Source organism: Anneissia japonica, unplaced genomic scaffold (genome assembly GCF_011630105.1).
Source record: "Anneissia japonica isolate Jap-2015-1 unplaced genomic scaffold, ASM1163010v1 scaffold287716_len795978_cov209, whole genome shotgun sequence".
NCBI classification, from domain to species: domain Eukaryota; kingdom Metazoa; phylum Echinodermata; class Crinoidea; order Comatulida; family Comatulidae; genus Anneissia; species Anneissia japonica.
Window position 1 is genome coordinate 122,595 of NW_022756589.1, and position 18,642 is coordinate 141,236.

An 18,642-nucleotide genomic window follows, 5' to 3' on the forward strand; every position below is an offset into this window, starting at 1 on the left:
TAACAATAATAATAACAATAATAATAATAACAATAATAATAATAATAACAATAATGACAATAATTATAATAATAAAAATAATAATAATAATAATATGAATAAAAATAATAATGATAATAATAAAATAAAGAATGTTACAGTTATAGTGCATGATGCCAGAGAACAACAAAAATAATAATAAAAATAAAAATAATAATAATAACAATAATAATAATAAAAATAATAATGATAACAAAGATAAAGAATGTTACAGTTATATAATACATGATGCCAGAGAACAACAAAAATAATAAAAATAAAAATAATAATAATAACAATAATAATAATAATAATAAAAATAATAATGATAACAATAAGATAAAGAATGTTACAGTTATATAGTGCATGATGCCAGAACTTATATGTGCTTTACATAAACAAAAAATATGAGAGAATAAACAATGACATATTAACAGAGGGAATAAGTAAGCTAGACCAAAACCTGGAAAAACTGAAACATATAGAGATAAACAGATGGCCTTTCAAATTACATTTTAATGAATCTAGAGAAGTTGCCAACAAAGAAGAACAGGTCAATCTAGACTATAGATTTGCAAATATATTGACATATCCCCTTGCGGTGTTTCAGCAACTTCCACTATAAATTATCGGTTTGCTGTATGTCGTCACTTGACCGTTATGATAAGCCCCCTCCCCTTGAAAATTATGGCTAATGTCTTACAAAAATAATGACATACATTCAGAGAATTATAGCTGAGTGTATGTAGGTTGTGAAGCAGGCACGTGACCCTAGACACATTCACTGCAATGAATAACACATTCTGATTGGTCATCTCTTATTTAATTTAAAAATGGGTCAGTAAATTGCACTACTGGATGTTGTCTACAAATAAGTGTTAAAAAACAGAGGAATGTGTAGACTTTGTTTGTAGAGTCCTTCGGTGAATTGAGTCACTGGTTGCATTATATTAATCCTTTTTTAAACAGAGGTGTAAAATTCATACCTGGATGAGGGAGAAGGACTTTCGTAAAGACTTGTCCAGATCTAGCTCTTGCTGCTCTTCAGATTCAAGGATGTCTGAGAACTTGACAGCATCTTCATCTGGTGACTGCGGAGATGTTGCCAACCAAGGACTGGCATGGCAGGAACAAATCAAGACATTTGTTATCAGTCTGAGCTCAGAATGGATTTCCGTCAAGGGATTTGCGACTGAAGGGTGTCTATAGAATCTATTAATGTCTAATCTTATTTCCTTCTAACCAATGAGGTGATAATTGACCGGCCAAGTCACATTTACTTTTATTTACTTTCAAATCATGTCAACATAAGCTAATCTACTCTAGAATTCTGTTCTATTTCTTCCTCTAAGTATGTTAGGTTACAGAGTTCAAAATTTCTTTTTTAGATTCTATTTTTCATACATTTTTTTTTAAATGATGATATATTTTCACTTTAAAACAGAAGATTTTTTTTTTAGACGGGACATTTTTTATACCTTGTTTCTTTTAAAGATTGTCAGAGGAGGGCGGAAACAAAATGAAATTTCATTATTTAGTAAATAGTTTTACCAAAACCATCCAGACAGAGGAGAAAATAGAAATAAAATTTTATTGCTGAATGTAAACAGTGTAGTAATGGGATGGTTAAATGCCTTAAATTTATATAATTAGGAAGAAATATACACATCTTACTTTTAAAGCTTTCAACAAGGCAGCATCGGGTGTGAGTAAAAATTAAGAAAACCTTTTATGAAATTTACTGGCAGCGGGTGCACTAATTGGCCAAAAATAATATTTTATTTACATTTGAAATCATCATTGTTGGTGAGCAGTGGGTTTGCTAAACAAACTATAAAAAAGTTTTGCCTTGCATATAAAATTATTTCCCTTGCATACAAATATATGAGTACCAATTTTTCTTTTTGGCAGGGGGATTTTGTCTTTTATTTCCTAATTCTTGTTCAGCCATATAGAAAAATCATGCTTATTTTTTGTTCCATTAGGAATGGTCAATGTTACTAAAATTTGTTGTTGTTTTATGTTACTCAATTCTTGGTGCAATTATAATCTTTCTGAGATAGTTGGAACTGTTACCACTGCAAAATTATTGTTTTATTCAATTTAAACTTTGTTATAGTATATACTAAAATGATGTGCGAGTTTGGTGTTTGCTGGATTTTGTTTAAAAAAAAAAAAGGCCTACAGAAAATTGCACATGATTAAAAAAAGGCAACTAATATTGAACAGTTTGAAAAGGCATTTTGCTTACTTGATATGTTCAGGTGCAGCAGAGTTGGCTGGATCAGTAGATACTTGTGTATCAATTTGTAAACTTGGCTTCGATCTTCTTACAAGCCCCCAGCTGAAAGAAAAGAAGTACAGTTAATCAATTCAATCAAAAATGCGGACACAGGCAATTTTATTATGTGCAACATTATCTTCAGTGTTAGCCCAACTACAAGCCAATGGTGTCCTTAAACTGGCCTTCTCTGTTTCAGTTGTACTTTCTCTTAACACATGACTACTTCAAAATTTCACAATTTCATTGAGCAACTATCTCTTTCTGTGATGCCTTCTTATTCTGCTACGCTGCCGTCTCCTACATGCTGAAGAACCTGCTATTTAATGACTGTGATTGACTGTAGGTCGGTTGTCTATATATCTGGTCTACTATAAATTGATACAAATCATCACTCTTCTTTACAAAAGCAACATTTTTTCCCATTTTCCATGGTTTCCTACTTGTGCTTCCCATTTTGTTTTCTTTTTTCTTCATTCAATTGTTTCACTCCTTTTGCACTTTCTCATTTAAAGCAAGCTTTTGGCAAGGCGCATGCCAATGCAAGTTTTCCTTCTTTGATAATTTATATTGCCCATGAGCATTTATAAAACAAAAAAAAACAACTTTACTTGCCTCAGAATCTCAGTTCCACGAGTTGATGATGTGGGTGGTGAGGTTGCCATAGGAACATGGTGACTGACGGGTGCATGTTTTTCCTCATCAATGAGAAGTTCCCTAAAAGACTTGGTAGGTACACGCTCTGCTTCTTTACCCCTTTTTGTTTAAAGAAATTCATTACATAATTTATCATGACCACACAATATCATACTAAGAAACAATGAATGCAAACACTCATAGCCTCCTACTATTGCCTTATTACAGAGAACACTCTATCAATAAACATACCTGTGTGAGGAAATCTAAAAAAAAAACACCAACATTTTAACTTACAGTGTACATAGATTTACTCATTTCACAAGATTAAGTAACTGATTATATTTAACAGAATTTTCAGCATGAAAATCCTTAAAAATAATAACTCTTCAATTGATAGGCCTAAAAATATAAATATTTTATTTTATATATATTTTATTTATTTAAATACCAGGCAAAGACTACTGGTTCTGATGCTGTATCTTGCGCAGAAACTGAATCTGTTTTCTGAGACATCAAAAGCATTTCTCTCTTTCTCTGCTTCTGAGATTTCTTTCCAGATGGAGTAACAGCCTTTACTGGTGTCCTCTTGGATGCTGGTGATGTCTTCGACTGGAATTGCATGATCTCTCTCAAGCCATTCGGGTTGACAAGACTTTCTCTCTGTGGAGGGCTAAACAAACAATTTTAAATATTTAGTGCCAAACAAACAATTAAGTAGCCACTCACACGTTGCATCATTTTTGTATTACTAAGGTAACGCTGGAATTGAACGTACCTCTTCCAACCCCATAAGCCTGGCTCCAAGTCTGATTTAGACCTGTCACTAAAATCTTGTGCACCAAATCCTGCATCACCACTACAAATATTATCCATCTTTTGTACATTATCCTAAAAAACGAAAAAGAAAAAAATCTTTAAAAAAGTTCAAGTTTGAGTTCACTTTAATGCAATTATGTTATTAACACTCAAATTACATATCATGATGTATTTACTGTATACTAAAAAGATATAAAAAGTCATTAATAACAGAAAAAAGAAAAACACATCATCAGCCACATCTAGAGATTTTCATAAACAGCCTAAAAGCTGCAGGAAAATTATCATGATGTACTCTATATGCATTCAGATTATTCAAGAAAATGGGCTTGTTAAAAGTAATCTGCAGCCTGGAGATGGGCTTGTCAAAGTAATTGGCAGCATGTAATTGAACTTGTTTTTAAGTGGTTGGTAGTCTGATAGTGAGCACAAATTAATAAAAATAAGAGCCATAAACATACATTTCTATCGATGATGGATGTGTTCACATTTGGTGATACTGGGACTTCAGGGGAGGTAGGTCTTACATTCTGAGTAACACCACCATCTTGCTTTTGTATTTCACAAGTATCACTCTTCATCTTATCTTCATTTTCCGATTTTTCATCAACAGATTCACTAATGGAACAACTTGTTTTCCTTGTACTTGCTCTTCTTGACTTCCTACGGGCTTTTGCCTTTCGTGCTGCTTGCTCCTGGGTCTGGATCATGTGGAAATCTTCCAGGGCTTCTGCATTTCTATCAGATGTCTCTGCATTCCCATCATCTTCTGATGGATATTTGTCAAAGAGACTAAGGTCAGGAGCATCAGCATATGGAGTAATGATTCTTCTTGACATTGCCGGTATCTGTGAGAGAAGTTCATGCGTAATGTTCTTTGACCCAAATAAATGAAGTTAATTAATAATTAAATCAAGCAAATTACACAGTCTTATTGTAATGTGACAGAGGAAAAGCAACATTAATGTAACAGGAACCAACTTTTGTTGGGCAATTAAAGTTCCTGGTCTGGATATCTGTCCATCCACCTCATACATCTGATTAACAGATATGCTTCCTCCTATTGTCATATAACTATATACTGTATGGTATATACATATGAACATACGCAAATGTCTTATGCTAGAAATAAATGTTTAATATGTTTAACTGGTTGATAATATTCTTGGTTTTATGTACATTTTAGCTTATCTATTGCCTTCTTTCATTTTAAAGGAATTATATAATACCTTTTCTATGTAATTTATAAATATATACTTTAAACTACACGTTGGACAATAATTATAGATCAGACTATAAAAATAAAGGTTATGATAAGTCTTCCTGACAGATCACTATTCATTAACATGTCTCAGTACACATACACTGTTTGGCCTTGTCACTTGTGTTTCTCCCATTGCAGTTATAATGTAGCTTAAGTAACAATAAAAATATAATATTCTATACTGAACTGAACTGCATTGCTCTCACCATTTCTTTATACGACTTAGTAAGCTCATCCATCACAGGGTTACTGAGGATATCTAGGGCTTGCGATTCTATCATCACTGGTAGGTTGAGACATATAAACTGCTGGCAAGTCTTCATAAGCTGATCAGCTTGGTATACAGATGAAAACTCCAGCAATTCAGCTGCATTCTTTAAAGAAACTGTAGCAACAAATGTTCAATATAGAATGTATTTTGTGTAACACATTATATTTTATAGTTTAGTTGTTTTTAGTCATAGGAAATATTAAATACAGTAGAAACCCTCGTTTGTGACACCACTATTAAGCCAGGTACTCAATCCGTCGTACAACGGTCAAACGACTGTTGACCGACAAAACAAACTCTGCTCTCTGTGGGTGCTAGATGCCGAGACGTTGTCTGCTGATTGTCGGTGGCAGCCAACGACCGTTGAGCGAAGTGAGTGCCCGGCATTAAAAGGACACCCCTATTAAGGGGACACTTTTTACGGCCCCAATGGTGTCCCCTTAATAGGGGTTCTACTGTATAAACAAATAGACAAAATAATTAATAAAATATAGAAATAAATATAGATAAATGCAATTTGCTGAATACAATTTAGAATAAAACCAAATGGATAAGTGATTTACAAACTTACTGAGGCTTGTAATTGCAACTTCACAAAGCTCTTTTAGTCTTGTGATCAACAGTTGGTCTGCAACAGTTAGCAGATTGCAGAGGAACTCGATATCATGGCAATCTCTCAATTTGGCTGCTTCGTCTGTGTATAGGTAATCCAGAATCACTCTCAAGGCTTCACTTGGCATCGGAAGCTTCAAAGCAGTTTTGCTTGAAGTCTAGAAGAAGTACAATATACTTTTGTAAAAACAACATTAAGAAGTCGTCTATCTCTCACAGGGAGCGGCGTTGGATTCTTTGTGCAACAGGCAGTGAGTGCCAGGCATTACAAAACAAAAACAAAAAACAGAAATATGAACATTAAAACAAAACTTACAACATAACCTTCACTTATGTTGAATATGATAATGATATAGATGATCTTTATGAAGATGGTCACTTCAATGATAATGGCATACCTCTATCCAATCACTGGCTAGCATGCTGTTGAAGTACTCCAGTCTGGCCACCAATATGCACTTGTGACAACGAAACGTAGTACCACCTTCGGCTTCCAGGATGACATCCGACAGATAGGAACACCGATTGCGGTTGTAACTTAACTTCTTACCGCTCTTCTTGAAGTGCAGCTGACCATTTTGAACCTTGACACCATCCAATCTATTAGGATATTTAGTGAGAGGTCAAATAGTGTGAGATGTAAGAATTGCAAATAAATGATGTATCTTTCAAGTTTTCTCTGTCAAATTTAGATTTTCCATTCCAAATGTGTCAACAATTTATTGCTAGTTGTTTCTAAATATGAGGCGTGCAATCCCAAAACCAGCGTACTGTCACTAAACGTTAAACTGAGTATTTAAAATAAGAATGTGGCATTATAGTATACTTTAGTACAGAGAAGCGATTGTACTTTTTCTTGTAACTTTGGCAATAGTATGTCGATTCCATTAAATGACCCATCATTTTAAAGCTTGTAATGTGGAGAACATAAATATATTAAAAAGTCTATTTTCTTGTTTTTGTCACGGATGCTGGTTTTGGCATGGCAAGCCGCACATATAACAACAATTAGAATATTAAAAACAATTATATACCTTTGAACTAATTGTGAAACTTTAAACTGCTTAGCTGCATTTTGAAGAAGCTTGACTGGCAACACCAGATCATCATTCCCTTCATTTGCTTGGTTTTTCTTCTGTTTTCTTCCTTCTTTCTTCTTTGACTTTCCAGCTTTCTTTAATTCCTGATTCACAGCATAAGCAGACTTCTTAGCATCAATGGCGATATCCTGAGGTTCAAGCGACCTGATAGGTTCAAACATACCCTGACCTGTACTCTCACTTACATACTTAAATTCCGGCTTGAATAAGTCGCACTGATCCTCATAGATGAACTGCAGAAGGAGATCGAGTATCGGAGCCGTGATCATGTGACCAAGGGCAACAACATCTGATGATTCCTGCATCAGGATGTTTGAATCCTTTGGATCTTTATCTTCCTTTTCTGTCACTTCTTGTAGGAACAGTTTCCTGAAGTATTCTGAACGAGTTGATAGGATGTACTTATGGGCTGGCCACTGTCTGGAACCCACCTTAAAATATAATATATAGAAATCTTAATTGCAAAAGTACATCATGCTTACAATTCTATAATGAACTCTGCATTCATTTGGATATTGCATGCATGGATTCAAGTGTTATTCTGCAAAATATATTTTCTTTCTTTGTAATTTTATCATCACATTATTGTTGCTATCACCAAAACCATTACCATATCATCATAATCATCATTATAATCATCATCACCATAACCATCACTATAATAGAAATGATCACCGACATAACCATCAACATCACCACCACTACCATTAACATTGTCATCACCAACATCATCACCAGCATCATTTAGCAGAAAGGCGAGAAAGACAAGACAATTTTACACACATCATACGTACTATATGCCTATTAGAAATAGTTATTGTACAAACAAATCTGTTATAGCCTGTTTCAGTCAAGTTTTGACTTTCCAAACAGTTTTTGAAGCAAAGCAATCTAGGCCTAGGTCGGCAAAAAAATGCCGTCCTGTAGCAATTCTCGCTCGGCAATATGGTCGGCAATTGCCGATTGCCGACGTGAAATTCATGGGCTGGTCATCACCACCATGAACATCAGCATCAGCAGCACAACCATCAGCATGACCACCATCAGCATCACCATCATTATCACAATTATCATCACCATAACACCTTATCATTCTACATTATCATTGTCAGTGTACGTTTGTATAATAATTACTTACTTTTAATATGACATCATGTATGTTATTATAGGAATTCACTTCTTTGAAAAGTGCTGCAAATTCTTTTGTCATAACCGATGCTCTCACTTGTGGAATTTCAACCAAGCTATAAGGAAATATTGATTAAAAAATTGATATATATTGAACAAATATTTTCTGGGTTGAGGGGCATGGTTCAAATTATAGACCTAGGTGATCTGGAGGCTGTATATTTCCCGAGATGAAGTCAAAATGATTTGTTGTAATTATGTTCATTGTGGTTAAAATGACATACAATTAATTTTGAAAATCCAAAAGTAATAATTGCTTTCGATTAGGTGCCGTCGTATAATCACATACCTTGTCTTGGGATCAGATTGTAGAAAAGCAAAATTCTTCCCAGATTTATCGGATGCCACTTGAACACCCCTATGGATAAATGGAATCCTCTCCAGATGAACAAGCTCAACCTCCTCCTTCTCAGCATGTTTAGTTCTCACAGCAACAGAAAATGCATCAGGAGATGTCGAGGGCACAACTTTAGGTTTTAAATCTTTAAAATAGAAAATATATTAATTATTAATTATTAATTTGTTTATTTTATTCTATTGTTACTAATTATTTATCATATATGCAACAGGTACAATTTTCAACATGGCATCAACATGGCAAATTTTGTATTTGAATATCTAGATATACAGTAGGTATATAATTTTCTGTAAAAATGTTTTCAATTACATTTTTTTTTTATTTGACAATAAATTAAATGTGAAAATGGATCTATGTACTCCACTTACATTTACAAAAAGTATCTTTTAAAAGTTATCTAAATCTAAACATATATTAACATGCTTTATTTATGTTCAGTGATTTTTAACCTTACCTCTCACTGTATGACCTTTCTTTGACATGAACCCCAGGAACCCTTGGCCTTCTGTTGTACAGATGATGATACCTTGTTTATTAATAGTAACGTCAGATACAAACAGCTGACACTTGACATCCCAGAGACATCGCTTTAAACATTTGTCAGCTACCTTCCACACAAATACCTGAAAGTTGACAACATTATCACTTATATCATCAGTTATGTTTTGTATTACAGTAAAAACTAATTTTAATTATTTCAATTCAATTTATTGACAATCCAATAGCCTTCAATGGCTATTATCTAATAAAATGACAATATACACAGTGGAAGATCCATGGATTGAAAATAGAGGGGCCCAGGAAGGGATTTTCACAGAAGAGGGTCTATCAAAGTCTGACCATGGTTGGAGCTGAGGTAAGAAGATTTATCATAATGGCACCTCAGATGGCCGGAAATGGCACTCTCAGACTTAAATTTGATTTCTTTTTGTCTCTTTTTTATTTTGAAAAAAATTTAGGGTGGCCCAGGCCGGCTGGGCCCCCCTTGAATCCGCCACTGATACTTCAGATTCTCATATGTTAACTCATCCCATGGACACCCAACAGAAAAAAAAACTGATAAGAAGTTTGAAAATAGCTAAATTCTCTATAACATAGTATGATTAGTTTTACCTTTTAGTTGGACAATAAGCAGCATTAAGCCGGAGAGAGTACAATATTGATAGGTAGGAAGCTGAACTAATTGATGACAACCGGGGCACAGAGAGTGGATATCAGAGGGTAATTGGGCAATTTCGTAGAGGGTACAGAGAAGAAAGAAACAGTCATTCCAAAACCAGAGAATATTATATATGATTTTCAAGTAATTTAATGTTGTTTTTAGTCGATAAGTTCAAATTACATTTCTGTTTTTATGTGAATGGACAAAAAAGAATTACTGAGATTGAGAATTGATTAAGTATAACTTACAGTGCCTGATGTAGTAAGTGCTACAACTTGGAGATCCTCACCACCTTGTTTTTGTAACATGCTCTGTTCGCTATCTGAATCCAAGTGCCCACCAAACACTACAAGTTTCTTAATGTTTAAACACCTGCAAAAGCATCATAATTAATATGAATAGTTATGATATTTTAAGTAATATAAATGTATGTTTTTATATTTATATAGTATTTAGTGGCTTCCCTACAATTAAGGTATACCCACATGCTTATACTGACGTCCCTCAATAATAAGGAATAAAGAAAGTTTAGCTTTGTTGCACTCAGCTAGACTGACCAAAAGCACCTCTTATATCGATTGCACTATGCAGGAGTCGCAAATTGAAAACCAGGCCTGAAAAAAATATTTTTGTGCCTCCGACCATGAAAATTTTCTTGATCAAACGCCTCCAGCACCAAACGTTATCTTTACACTACTATAGAGTACTACAGTGTTACATTAGGATACCACATGATACTACTCTGTTGCCATCATGGCAAAATGCATTCAACCAGATGCCATTTTCTCCACTGACAAACCATTGATTCCAATTTCTAATGTAATGTTGTATCTTAGTTTTTCTTTGTAAATTTTAATTGATTATTAAGTGTGTGTTCGATAAGTAATATAATGCGAGCTTTTGTTTTTAGTACATTTTGATGGTAAAATATTAGATTTTAAAATGCCTATTCCAGAAAGCCTATGAAGTCATTCTGGCGTAATGAACGGTAACTAACGTCTGGTTGGCAACAGAGGGCGCTACCTGGCATTATGACGACACAACTGTGGTACTCTATAGCTAAACAGTAGTACATTTAGTGATTTGGAACAAGTACAAATATAAATTTAATTACTGGTTTGCATTAAATTGTGATGTGTAACAAAAACAAAAAAAAAGTTTTTTTGTCTAAAATGGTTTTGGGATAATGGTCAATGCATCCGACCGCCGGTCGCGTGGTCATGCACTTTTTCCAGCCCTGTTGAAAACAATCCCATCTGGGAGATCTGGTTAAATAAGCTTTCTTAACATATTTTCCTGCACATATTGATACCCATCGGCACTGCGAAACAATTGAGTGAAGTAGTAAAATTTACATGCAAGCAAATATTAAGAATTTGTTGGAGATGGGTTATTTTCCGAGAGGTTCTTACTTGCTTGCGAGAGTGCAGGAGTCCGTCCCAATTTCCGGTAGACTCCCGCGCCTTCCAGGAGCCTTGGAACCAATGCACTATGACAGGTGTTCTTGTAAATCTACTCTAAACTGTAAACTATAAAGGGTGCACAATTACAAAAACAGTATAGCGTATAAGGCAAGCCTTACTTGGATGCAATTTTTCTGCATTGGTACTCATGCAAGGCGTAAATATCTCCTTTAGTGGTGGCACACACGGTGGCAGCATCACTGGTTGCTAGGGCACAAATCTTGACATCTTTATGATGTAGTGATGTCACTTGCCTTGGATACAACTGATACTTATCATCTTTGGGGTGTCCTAAATTGATTTAAAGATAATACTGTATTTATATATTTGTTCGATTTGTATTTATATACATTATACATACATCATATATGTAAATAAGTGTGTATGCTTTACTACTAATATTGTATGTGTTACATAAGACAAAAATTATCATTATCTACAGTTTTATAGTTGTTTGTAAAATAATTTATTTTACATAAAAATTCATGAATTGTAATTCATGAAGCACAGTAGTTTATATATTAGTACCTAATACAGTTTGATGATAAAATAAAGTTTTCTTTCTTTATTAAATGGCCCAATCTCACCTAACTGACCAGCATTCAGGCCGAATGTGTAGACTGCATCATTAGAGAAGAGAACAGTATGGAACCGCCCAGCTGCCACTCCCACGATTACTTTGCCTTTGAGATTCTTCAAAGAGATTGGTTTTGGGATGTGACAAGTGATTCCAAGGGATAGGCCTAGTTGATGATAGTCATTCTGACCACAAGTGTACACCAAGCCACTAGTTAAAAAAGACACACAATAACAGACTAAAGCACATCAATAATGTCTGGAAAATTTCCCATTCATATATTGGGGTGAACCTGTACCTTTATCTTTTATAGAAGTATCAAGTGTCAATATTTATTTACTTATACGTAATTTATAATATTATACATGCCGAGAAACCATGGAGGCAGAGCCTGTGTTTGTGGTCCCAGATCTAACCTAACCAAATAATATATCTTAGCTACATAATTAACTAATTAATTAATCAACCAACTAATCAACAAATTAACCAATTAATTGACTAACCAATCAATCAATCAGAGGTCCACCCTATTTATGCATGCCATAGGAGGGTCTTATTTCTCATGTCTCAAAAACCTCAATAATTAGAAAGTTATACACTATACATGTGAAATGAATTCATAAAAAAATATATTTAAAATTCTAATGCAAAAAATATGGTAGTATTGATGAAATTATGAAAAGTTACACTGCCTTTGCTAATAAAACTGAACATTAAACATTCATACGTGAATATCTTATTATCTTATTAGCTTACAATTAAAAATCATCCATAAATGGATAATGAGTTATTATTGTATTTATTTCAACTTACCCTTCAAACAAGAAAACAATGTGGTCTCTTCCAGCTGCTACCTGAATGCACTTCATCTCTGCTACGCCCTCTATCAGGTGAGGTACAAGATAGGTATGCTCATCTTCCAGGCCAAGTCTACCACCCTGTCCATGTCCACAAGTCAACACTTTACCACAATGCGTCAGAAATATTGTGTGAAACTTGCACATAACAATCTGAAAAACATATAAAAAGTAGGTTGCTTATCAAGATACTTTTATTTTGTGAAGTTTTTTTAGGTATGGTAAAGCCAGTTACTTCACAATTTTCCGCTTTTATCTTAATTGCTGTAAATTTCGTCCACATTCAATACAGTATCTAGAATCATAATTAATTTTTGTGTCCTATATATCAATAACATACACAGGTATCAAATTTCCTGACAGGATTTTTTGACTGCATCTTGTGAGCTTCATTGTACCTGTTTGATACTGAGTCCCTTTTTAACTAGTTCTTCAACTAGTTCTGGGTGCTTTCTTGAATGTTGGTTACTATGCCCGAGGGTGAAGTTGGTATTAGCTCCCCATGTGTAGCACTCAGTTGGCCCTGATGCATTGTATTCAACATAGCTAGGCTGGTCCTTCATCACAAGATCTAGTGGAGAAAGTCCTTCAATATCATGTTTATACAGGTTGCAACCACACTATAACAAAAAATCAGAGAAATATGCTAAATTAGTTATAAATGTGCAAATAATTTGTAATTGAATCTTAAAAATTATTAATTAACTTTGTTTTTATTGTTAAAAATTACAAAATTGTGCTAAAAGACTTTCATTTTTAACCATTTTTTATGTACTTAATCTTCATTCTCATCATAAGTAGGGCCTAATACTATTGATTAAAAGGAGTACCAGGCCAACAAGGTAATAATGATGTGATAATATTATGACAGGTGATAATTATACCATGCTTTGTCCACACAACTGTATAAAATTGTATGTCTATATGACCATGGAGGAATAGTTCAGACTTAATTTAGTTTCTAAACTAATTCCTCCATGATGTTACAAATATGTAATTTGACCATTGATTGGGCATAATGTCATATCACATCAATGACATATCAGGTATCACATAAATGTGAGTGAGGCCAAAGCTTTAGGTTTTGGGAGAGGGGAAATTTTAGAAAAAAAAATTATAGACAATTTTAATTGAACCCAGGGCTGGGGGAGGGGGGAGGAAATCACATTGAACTTTGAAGCTAGAGCTCCACCACTATATTAATGCCAGTGGCGGTTAGATATTTACTCACATTAGCTAACAACACAGCAATGTTTATCTGACCATAGAACAGACTGCGGTGGAGTACTGTCCATCCTGATTCAAGGTCTCTGGACTTGAGCTCTGCATGCTTCTGTGTAATCAACCAATCAACAACCTCCAATTTGCCACATGATGCAGCAATATGCAAAGCGTTACGACCAAACCTATCGGAAACTTGAGCTCCATTGGTACACCTGATCTCCAGGAAGGACTTGATTTGGTGAGCTGTGCCATGTGTTATCACTGCGATAATATCATCAGCGTGTTCTGTACAACGACAGTATGCAGAACACCGTGCTTGCTTTCCAATCAGATCCATCTTTGGAAATGTTAAGAGTCTACCACAAACACTGGGTTTTTGTCAAGGTTCTTAGCTCCACAGCTTATGAATTAAATTACCAAATACCAGTCTGTTTCAAATTTCAACAACCTACAGGTATATACTGCAACTTTTCACAAGACAATTAAACTATGTGGAGGTCTGGTAAAGTACAGTCCCAGCTTTAGCTGAATCCTAAGAAATCTGTCGTTCATGTGCTTTCTTCTTATTCCTTCTGAATAACCCTTCTGCATATCATATCCTTCTGGAAAGCCCTCTCGTCTTCTGCCTCACAGGCACAAGCCTGCCATGATTGTTCTTTTAGGGCTTAAACTTCCATAATTGCAAATTGAATATTCTGAGGGGGAAAGTAAAAAAGTTTAGTCATACACCTGTACATTACTTATTTAACTATCCTTCACGATCAAAAATCAAAATCTGGCACTATTATAAACATTATTCTGTATATTGTCCATCTTTTCTCCAGGCATTTCAGTTGGTAAAATGGTAACCACAGGTCTAAAATGAATAAATAAAACTTGGACTCCATTGGTACTTGGCTCCCAAGTACACACACAGGCAGAAGCCGAGAAAGATACACCTGTGTGATGACATAACCTTTCCTTCCATTGTGAATGTGTGCAGATGGGCACAAGCCTGGGAGTGGAAGGTGAAAATGGAGATATACTGGGTCAACCCTTGTCCTTCACAGGCAGTGTAGAGTGGGTATTGGCCTAGCCAGGCAAAAGGGAAAGGAAGGGGGGGGGGGTAGCCTACCTTGCCTAGTAGAGAGGGCCTAAGGCCTACTGTAGGCCTAGATAGGCCTAGTAGTAGTACTAGGTAGTAGGTAGGGCCTAGGAAAATTTCAATTTAGCAAACTATACCTTATCAAATGTAAAAACTATCAGTGTCGTTTGCAGATCGGAAAGCAATTTTTGACAAGTAAGATTCGAACATATTAAACAGATTGTTGGTGGCATACAATTTTGAAGATTCATCCATGATTAAACGTACAGCAATAAACGTCTACCAACTTCAAATTGTTCATGTGGAACTTTCTTTGAACGGACCCAATAATAGCCTTTGACACGAGGTCGAATTGTGACTAATGAAGCATACAGGCATTGGTCAGTTGGTTTTCATTTATTCCAGTATCCAGTATCCTGTCGGAAATCTAGGCCTAGAGGGCAGCATAATCGAATGTAACGTTCGAACTTTTCCAAGTGTACTAATTTCAATTTGTTGTTGCTGCACGATGTCTACACGGATTAAAAAGGTACAAAATTACAGGAATAATAGACCTATGTACAGTAATTTATTTAGAAAAACTAATATTAGGCACAATTTTTACAAATTTTCAATTATTGCGATGCTTCGCTACAATCATGGGCCTTAATACATTTCCGAATTTATTGACAACAGTGTTTCTCATGATACTGAGAAAATTGTTTTATCGCAACTGTATTGTCTATGGTCTGGGTTATACTATATAAAAGATTCTCCACAGTGATTTTCAGTTTACATAATATTGCCTTCTTGATTGATTAAAGTTGGTTGTTGATCGATCTTTTGATTCCCTACTAGGCCTAGGCCCACTAAGTTGATTTATTGATGTGCGAAACTAGCCTAGTAAACACTTCGGATAGTCTCTCACAGGCTAGTATATTAGGCATACTTATGATGAAAATAAAAAGCATAAAAGAAAATTATTGATGAAATTAGGAATCAATGATGCCTAATAATATCAAGTTTACCCAGGCCTAGATAGTTCATTCACTACATACGGAGCATTATACTATTAGTCAGTGTCTTCCGGTCAGAAAGACATCGGCGTAATGTTTCCAACGGAAATGTCTAGGCCTAGTGCATAACCTTCGTTACCCAAATAGATTTAATGTACTAAAATCTAAAACAAACAGAAAATTCACTGATCCCATATCTAATAATGAAGCTTAATAATATTGTAATTGAATATCCTTTATACAGTAATTTTAAAAAGTAATTGTCCCGCCATACTATTTTGCTTGAATGAATGAATGAACTATTATTATTATTATTATTATTATTATTATTATTATTATTATTATTATTATTATTATTATTATTATTATTATTGGGTCCTTTTGTTGTGAAAGTTTTATATATTTAGATCTATTTTTATAGTATTAATATTGTAAATAATGTTGTATAGACCTATAGTAAATTATTGTTCATTTTTGTAATTGTAATTTTAATTGTATTTCAATGTGCAATCTCTTGTAGTAACTTAACAGCTTTATTGTAATTGCAATTTTTTGTAATACCAAGAATTAGCCTCATGCTGCCGTTTCTGCATTTATCATTTATACCGTAATAAAGTTAATTAATATAATTATATTATTGATTTGTTTAAATAAATTAGAGTGAGAATTCCAGAACTAAGATATTACATTTTATTTAATTATATTTTTATACCTTCCAGACTGGCCCACCGGAGGCGGGCGCGTTTCGTGAAAGGCGAGCAAGATCATCAAATGTTTTTCGAATGTTTTACGATCGTGGCGATTTTCCAATAACTTTAATTCACGATTCAAAAGGAAATAAAATTGCTTGGAACGTAAGAAATACATTATTCCGAAGCATTAATAATATAGGCCTTATATAATATGACGGTTTTGAATATTGTCTTATAAACGAAATAATATGCACAAGTTCTGATTTTTAAGATGCAATATTATGACTCTGAGTTATTTATATTTATATGTCTCAGATTGAAATAGAGCGCCTGGACTATCATCATTATCTACCACTGTTCTTTGATGGCCTCTGTGAAACTGAACATCCGTATGCCTTCTTCGCTTGTCAGGGAATCAGTGACTTACTTGAGCATAGCATCAACCAAGTACTGCCAGTTATTCCTCAGCTTATAGTCCCAATAAAAAGTGAGAGATGAAATTAGTGGGGGATCCACGTAGGAAAAGGCGCGGACACCCTCTCCAATCCCGGCAGCAGCCTAAAAATCAATGTGTAAAATTATTTAGATATACGGGAGTAAAATATATAAAAGTCCGATGTTTTCAATACAGTATATGGAATACCCCAAAACCTATCTTCTCTCGGCCATAGGTTTTGGACACTTCGGACCATAGGTCATTGCTAATCGCGCCACCTTTAGATTCTGGATTCGCCACTGTAAATGTATTGATACTACAGTATATATCTGAAAAATATTTTTTTAAAAATTACTGGCGTTCTCATGTAAACGTTTGGAATAAATCGAACGGAGCACAGGTTGAACCAATTCATTTTAGTTGATGTGTGCCATATTGCAATTAAACATATCCCATGCAAATTGCAAGATGATTAATTTGCGTTGATCGACATTTTCTCGTTGTTTTTTTATTACTTTTTTAGATGCATTAAATACGAGAAAGAAAACGATTGTCTGCCGGACGTTAAAGATACTGCAACAATTAGTGGGGTCGGAAGAACTGATCGGAGAAGCACTTGTTCCCTACTACAGGAACTTGCTACCAGTATTCAACATATTTAAATCTATGAACAGTAAGACGATCAATCAATTTATGGGGGCGAAAGATATCCAGCCTTTCGTAATTTTTTTTTATTGGGCCTGGTATATTTTTTTTCAATTTTAATTTTTTATATAATTATTATGTAGAGTAATTTAGTGTTACAGGCCCATTTATTATAACGGATTCAGTTTGTTGGGGAATCAGGCTTGATTAGCATTTTTTACATTCGAGACTAAATGATGCTAATATTGATTTTCTCATTGATAAAATTTTCCTGCAATCAGGTAACTCGGGAGACGCTATTGACTACAGCCAACATAAACGGCAAAACATCGGAGACTTGGTGCAAGAAACGTTGGAAACTTTGGAACGCAATGGTGGTAACAATGCTTTTCAAGGCATCAAGTACATGATACCTACATACGAATCTTGTATTAAGTCCCAAAACACGAGGTAGATAAAATGACGTAAAACTCGACCTGTCTCTTATACACATCTAGATGTGTATAAGAGACAGGTCTCTCACAGGCTAGTCTAATTCGAGACCCCTCTTATTTGAGACCCCTCTAATTCGAGACCCCTCTTATTTGAGACCCCTCTAATTCGAGACCCCTCTTATTTGAGACCCCTCTAATTCGAGACCCCTCTTATTTGAGACCCCTCTAATTCGAGACCCCTCTTATTTGAGACCCCTCTAATTCGAGACCCCTCTTATTTGAGACCCCTCTAATTCGAGACCCCTCTTATTCGAGACCCCTCTAATTCGAGACCCCTCTAATTCGAGACCCCTCTAATTCGAGACCCCTCTTATTTGAGACCCCTCTAATTCGAGACCCCTCTAATTCGAGACCCCTCTTATTTGAGACCCCTCTAATTCGAGACCCCTCTAATTCGAGACCCCTCTTATTTGAGACCCCTCTTATTTGAGACCCCTCTAATTCGAGACCACTTTAAGGACCAAAT

The 18,642-nt window shown here is 34.8% G+C and overlaps 2 protein-coding genes across 3 annotated transcripts; one reads left to right on the top strand and one right to left on the bottom strand.

The window, feature by feature from the left end:
• Positions 1–1,004: 1,004 nt before the first annotated feature.
• LOC117124259 (inhibitor of Bruton tyrosine kinase-like) lies at positions 1,005–15,248 on the bottom strand (the record flags this gene model as incomplete). Of its 2 annotated transcripts, none has more annotated exon segments than XM_033270416.1 (20): positions 1,005–1,134; positions 2,270–2,362; positions 2,915–3,055; positions 3,387–3,608; positions 3,714–3,826; positions 4,282–4,602; positions 5,225–5,403; positions 5,861–6,059; positions 6,300–6,501; positions 6,936–7,432; positions 8,140–8,245; positions 8,479–8,671; positions 9,002–9,170; positions 9,958–10,081; positions 11,292–11,463; positions 11,760–11,959; positions 12,563–12,759; positions 13,005–13,226; positions 13,838–14,525; positions 15,052–15,248. In XM_033270416.1, coding segments are annotated over 19 exon segments (3,810 nt in total), but the record flags the coding sequence as incomplete, so codon positions are not given.
• Positions 12,729–18,152, top strand: LOC117124260 (parkin coregulated gene protein homolog). The gene is made up of 6 exons (XM_033270417.1): positions 12,729–12,777; positions 15,320–15,443; positions 16,629–16,763; positions 16,917–17,088; positions 17,561–17,710; positions 17,964–18,152. Exons 2-6 carry the CDS (start codon positions 15,423–15,425, stop codon positions 18,134–18,136), a joined length of 651 nt encoding a protein of 216 aa, XP_033126308.1. The 5' UTR covers positions 12,729–12,777; positions 15,320–15,422; the 3' UTR covers positions 18,137–18,152.
• The last annotated feature ends 490 nt before the right edge of the window (positions 18,153–18,642 follow it).